Source organism: Gymnoscopelus braueri (assembly GCF_963280865.1).
Source record: "Gymnoscopelus braueri genome assembly, chromosome: 8".
Taxonomy (NCBI): domain Eukaryota; kingdom Metazoa; phylum Chordata; class Actinopteri; order Myctophiformes; family Myctophidae; genus Gymnoscopelus; species Gymnoscopelus braueri.
Genome location: NC_137609.1, coordinates 38,012,191 through 38,018,747, shown reverse-complemented (window position 1 = coordinate 38,018,747; position 6,557 = coordinate 38,012,191). Strand labels below are relative to the sequence as shown.

Below are 6,557 nucleotides of genomic sequence, written 5' to 3'. Positions count from 1 at the left end.
ACTCCACCTCAGCCCGTAGCACTTGCCCTAGCCTTGACAAACCAACTTGCAGGCTTATGCAAAGGTTAAAATGTAATTTAGATATCATGTTATGTAGACAGATGCCAGGTTAATTTCTTGACCTGTTGACCATCCTATAGTTTGTATACTGTAGTTTCAATGTATATATTATTTATTTTTTGATATTATAATGTTTAGACTGATGCTGGGTTCTTGGTTTACCTATAATCCTAGATTACTATGTCTACGCATTTGATGTATTACCTTGTGTTTACCTTGCTTACTGTATCTGGATTAAGTGTGTCTGCTAAATGCCTAAATTATAAACTGTCTGTACTGTATGTACAGTATGTTTATACATATGCATGTCCCCTCAAAAGTGAGATAATCACAGTTCATGCCATTATTAATTCATTAATGACAATTAATCGCCATCTAAAATCTGTAGTAGTCAAGAGGACAAGCCAGTTTGGTGTGTCCAGGCTTTGGAGAGATAGTTTGGGCGCACAAAACTGACTTGCAACTAAGTATAAATCAGGCTTTAGAAATTCCCAATCAGATTTGGCATATAATTGTAATTATAAAAAGTAGAGACTATGAATTGGTTATTGTGAAACTTGTTGAAGCAGTGATATTGAGTGTTTATACCGTTCATCTTCCATGTGAAGGCATCTGGAAGTTTCTGTTTATCCATCTCCATCACTTCTGTTCGGGAGGGATTCTCATCGTTCATTGCAGGGTCATGATCATCAAAGCTGAGGTAGAAATGGAACAGTCACACATACAATAGGTAGGATGCGTAAATTACGTCAGACTTCGGTGCTCTACAGTAATTTTTTATCTTGGCGCCCCCCTTCTGACAGCCACCCTGCTGCTGGCTTTGGGAAAACTACAGAGAAGGTAGAGCTTACCTGAGGTACGCTGGAGGTTCTGCTCTGATGGAAAACTACAGAGAAGGTAGATCTTACCTGAGGTACGCTGGAGGTTCTGTTCTGATGGAAAAGGATTTGTATTTCTCATCATTGCCCTCAAAGATCTCTTCACATTCTGATGCCTTCAGCAGAATAACTCTAGGGCCTGTAGATTGGCAATAGGAAAGAAAAAATGATTATTGTAGGTTCATATTTAATGTTCATTGTCTCCGCCAGGCCGAAAGGCATGGCGAGAGAGTATGTTTTACCCCCTGTCCGTCCGTGTGTCCGTTTGTTTGTGTGTCCGTCCGTCCATCTGTCTGTGAACAGCTAATCTCAGGCACCGTTGGCCCGGTCGCTGCGAAACTGTGCACAAACACTCCCTGCCAATTCAGAACCTCTGATCCAAATTTTTCACATGGGCCTGTTATAGCGCCACCAGGAGGCCGATTTGTGCAAAACATATTTTTTGACAGTACTCCTACAGATTTTGTCCAAAAATCACGCAAATCGGTACACAGTATCTCTATAGTCATTAAACGAAATAAGTCTTTCAGATTTCTCATATTCTATCCTGATTGGCTAAAAATGTCTTCCAAAGTTTGCAGGAGTGCTCCGTTTTGAACAAAATGCCTCAAATCATGAACACAGCATGCAATTTCCGTGAAATTTTGCACGCACATTCCCATTAGGCCGAGGAAGAACTACCATTTGAAAATGTTCAAATCAGCCTCATGGTGGCGCTATAACAGGCCGATTCGTGTTTTTACCTATAATTGCACCGATCTGTGTAAAACTTTGTATGCACACTCCCTAGAGGTCAAGGAAAAACCTTTGCCCTGCATTTTTCACATCTGCCTTTTATAGCGCCAACAGGAGGCCGACTTATGTAAAATACATTATTTTATACTACTCCTTCCAATTTTATCCAAATTTCACGCAAATCGGTACACATGATCTCTATAGTCATGTGATCACGACGGATGTGTTTAATTTTTCATATTCCATACTGATTAGCTAAGATTGACATCTAAAGTTTGCATTATTGGCTTGTTTTGAACAAAATTCCGCAAATCATGAACGCACCGTCCAATTGCGCTCAAACTTTGCACGCACATTCACACTATGTTGAGGAACAAATGCCACCCTTTTAACATTGGCCTGTTATAGCGCCACCAACAGGTTTAATTTGGCGAAACATGTTTTTAACAAAATGCCTCAAATCATGAATGCAGTCAGTGTCCGATTGTCGTGCAAGGCCTAAGAAGAAATGGCACCCTTTTCACGTTGGCCTATTATTGCGCCACCAGGAGGCCACAATAGCCTACCTGACCTGGCGGAGACCTGTGCTCCGAGGAGCACTTTTTCTAGTTTTTGTTTCTATTTTAACGACAGTACAAGTTCTACTTTGTTGTTATAGTGACTATGAATCTTTCCATTTCCTGGAGTGTTCACATGAGTGGTGACAAAGCAACAGGCTGCAAGTCATCTTCAATGGAAGCCAGCGACATGAAGCCACACCCACAGCCACAAAAGGTTGAGCCGGCAGCAACATTATTCAGCGAATCAGATATTTTTATTTCAAACATTTTCACTTCTCTGCCCGAACCCGACCCGACGTTTTCGGGCCGGGCCCAAAATCAATGCTAATTAGTCGGGCCAAGCCTTGCGTTCCGTGAATAAAAAGAAAAGAAAAGAAAATCTATTACACCCAAAAAAGAATTTTCAACTGCCCCTAACGGTAAGGCCGACGGAAATGGCAGTTGATCAAAGATAATGGTAAATTGTGCATTTATATAGCGCTTTTATCCAAAAGTGCTTATCCAAAGCGCTTTTATCCAATGGCGGAGGAAACCATGCAAGGCACCAACCTGCTCATCGGGAGCAATTTGGGGCTCAGTGTCTTACTCAAGGACACTTGAACACTAACTCTGGGGGAGCCCGGGATCAAACTGGGAACCTCACGGTTCCTATCCGGCCACTCTAGTGATCTAGTTTGTCGCCGTCCGACCTTCCTAGTTATTAAAGATAAACGGGCGACAATGGCCAAAACTCAATCGAAAATCGGCGAAAGTGGTAGTTTTTGTGTTTTAGCATTATCTCTGGAATGGAAGATCCAATCTGCTCTGTCCAACAGCTTGTTGGATGTTTTGTTGGTTTTATTGGTTTTTTTTTTAGCCTAAAGGTATGGTCATTGTTTGGGCCGGGCCGAGCTTCGGGTAGGCCCAGTAGGGCCCAGTTAGGGTTGGGCCTTAATTTTCTAGCCCGTTGAGAACTCTAATACCACTCTCTGTATAATATTAGTTAAAGCTAAAATCCATAAGTTTAATGTGCTACCAAGGATTCAAAACCGGGTCTTTAGGGCTCTGCTAACAGCGAAATACTGCTCTTGCTTTGATATATGAAATCTAAATCATATCTTTTTTTTTGGTTTTAATTGTATCTAATCCAGTGGTTTTCAACCTTTTTCATGCCAAGGACCCCTAAATTGATATATATTTGGCCGCGGACCCCCATTTGAAAATGTTTCGTGTCAGGGACCCCCAGAAGCAAAGATATCAGTTAATTTGTGCTTAAAAATATCTAAATATTCAAAGATATGCACACTTTTTCAAGGATTTTCAAAAAATAGCAGATATACAAGCTCATAGTGCGGCACTCGGTGTCGCGCTTTGAGCTTGTAGATCTGCTATTTTTTGAAAATCCTTGAAAAAGTGTGCATATCTTTGAATATTTATATATCTGCTATTTTTGAATAGGCAAAGCTAAGTGGTTAAACATGATTGTGACGCTATGTTAACTCATTTCGCTGGGGACCCCCTGGTACTCCCTCAAGGACCACTGGTGGTCCCCGGACCACCGGTTGAAAACCACTGATCTAATGAAAACAAAGCTCCAGACATAACTCACTTTGTGATGAAGCAACAATCTTCTTCCTCTCCTGCACTGAGGCCAGCCTCCTCCATAAGAGCGGGTAGTGTTTGTACAGAGACCCTCTGGACAGACGCAGGTAGTTTCCCACCTGGAGGACACAGGGTCAAACTTAATGTCACTGTCAGGTGGAAACCATGTACTGAACGTCCACAACTGTTACTTTTCAGGGAATTGGGAAAAAAGAGTTCTCAAAGTGGGGTCCGGGGACCCCCAGGGGTCCTTGAGGGAGTTCCAGGGGTTTCCCGGCTAAATGATGGATAGTTACAGGGGCGTCAATTGGGTACGATGCCATACCTTGGCTCCAGAATATTATATATATATATATATATATATATATATATATATATATATATATATATATATATATATAAAAACGAAATGTTTTGGCCGCGCGGCTTTGCCCAGGATAGGGGACCCTTATTTTAATCTGTGGGAGTTGGCAACCCTAACCTTGCCATACCTTAGCTTTTGCTGAACTGACGCCACTGGATAGTTAGGAACCAAATGGACCCTTATGGGTCTGCAACTCTGAGAGTGTACAAATGGAACCAAATGGACCCTTATGGGAAAATAATCACTAAGACCATCGATAGTTGCAGCGCCTAGCCTTAGCTCAAGGCCGATATCGATCATATATAAGTCTTGTATCAAGGCTACAGCGAATTAACATAGTTAATAACATTCACTATCTTCATTTTTCTAGAGTCACGGACCAGTAACATGAAATAGATAAATTGTTCCATTTCATTACTGTTGTTCCATTTCCATTACATTACTGTTGTTCCATTTCATTACTGTTGTTCCATTTCCATTTCATTACTGTTGTTACATTTCATTACTGTCGTTACATTTCATTACTGTTGTTACATTTCATTACTGTTGTTATTTTTGTGTTTTGTTAGCTGGACTATTTGTGTATCAAATGATTGTGAATGATTGTGGCATTGCTAACATTAGCAGTTTAGCATCTGGAAGTACAATGCTACAGTAAATCATACACACATAGCTACTAGAAACCTATAGCCTTAGATAAAGACTCGTAGATGTATTTATATCGATTTTGACTTTTTTTTTAAAAAATCTCTACGAGTCTTAGCTCCACCCCCCCAGACTGCCCTGGAATGTCAGCTCCAAAACCCGTATTTCTCCAAACATGTATAAATGCAAAATAAAAGGTGCTTACCCGCGTACCCCACATGTTACCTAGGTGTCCGAAGTATTTGTGTAATGTATTAGTCTATATGTGTCAATAAACATGTGTTTTAATCCCGTCTGTGGCCGAACGCCATTTTGTCCCTCTCGTTTACTTCCTGTTTACATTGAGTGTAATTCGGGCTTTCACCGGATGCGCCCCGTAACTACCGCCCATTGAGAACTTCCGACAGAATCGGCCACAGACGGGATTAAAACACTTCTTTATTGAATAATATGGACTAATACATTACACAAACACTCCGTACACCTGGTTAACATTTGGGACAAGCGGGTAAACACCTTATATATTGCATTTGTACATGTTTGGAGAAATATGGGCTTTAGAGCTTACATTTCAGGTTAATCTGGGGGGGTGGAGCTAGGACTCGTGTAGAAATAAAAACAAAAAAAAGTCAAAATTGATAAAAAAAATAATCTACGAGAGTCTTGATCTAAGGCTCTATAAAGCAGTTCATTATTTACATTACCTCTGATCCCACCATGAAAAACTCTCCATCTGGTTCCAACTGGAATGTAACAGGCTTCTGCTCTGTTGTGTAGTTTAATGACATTATTGTAGTTCTGTTGTTGTTGTCATGTGGTTGCTCTGTGCGGCAGACAGGAAGTGAATTCTTCTTCTTTTACTTTCATGCCGGGTGGCAACCATTGCTTTTGGCTGCATACCGCCACCTACTGACTGAGTCACAGTGTTGCGAGTTTGAAGATCGGCTCTTTTTCAAATAAATAGCCAAAGTAACTGTCTTCAGCCAAAGGGCTGAAGACAGTTACTTTGTAGAGTTGCATTATCATTAAAAAACACGCATTATTACCCACTTCAGCCCTATACATTTGAAAATAGCCGATCTACATGCTCACAATGTATCGCAATAAGACACATTGTGAGCTTGTAGATCTGCTATTTTTAAAAGATTTCTAGACATTTTATGCATTAGAAAACTTGTGAAATGGGACCGTCTGCATTATGTGTACTTTCTACTTTTGGTACTTTAAGTACATTTTGGTACCAATACTTTTGTACTTTTACTAGAGTTCTGGACTTTTACTAGTAACAGAGTACTTCTACTTTTCAGTACTGATACTTTTTCCCTCACTGGTACAGAGTAGAAAAAGGAAAAAAACATCACCGTTCCATGGAAGAAGTGAGTTTACCTCCCCTTGTGGCCTCCTGAAAAATGGATTTTCAGAAAAATTGTATAGAAAAGTTGTAAGAACCAATGATCTAGTGCACTGGTTCTCAAAGTGGGGTCTGGGGACCCTCAGGGGTCCTTGGTGGGGTACCAGGGGGTCCCCAGATAAAAAAATGATCATATCAATCATTTTAACTACTTTAACCATTATTGTATACTTCGGCTATTAAAAAAATAGCAGATCTACAAGCTCATAGCACGGCACCAAGTGCAGCACTATGAGCTTGTAGATCTGCTGTATCTGTGAATAATCGTGAACATTTGTGCGAATCTTTGAATATATATATATTTTTAAAGCGAACATTTTTAA

At 40.4% G+C, this 6,557-nt stretch overlaps 1 protein-coding gene across 1 annotated transcript; it reads right to left on the bottom strand.

Annotated features, from left to right (window-relative positions):
* Positions 1-964: 964 nt before the first annotated feature.
* Positions 965-5,646, bottom strand: LOC308090830 (SWI/SNF-related matrix-associated actin-dependent regulator of chromatin subfamily B member 1-like; the record flags this gene model as incomplete). Its single annotated transcript, XM_080436103.1, has 3 exons — positions 5,528-5,646; positions 3,822-3,933; positions 965-1,077 (listed from the first exon to the last, which is right to left on the bottom strand). Exons 1-3 carry the CDS (start codon positions 5,609-5,611, stop codon positions 965-967), a joined length of 309 nt encoding a protein of 102 aa, XP_080292229.1. The 5' UTR covers positions 5,612-5,646.
* Positions 5,647-6,557: the final 911 nt, after the last annotated feature.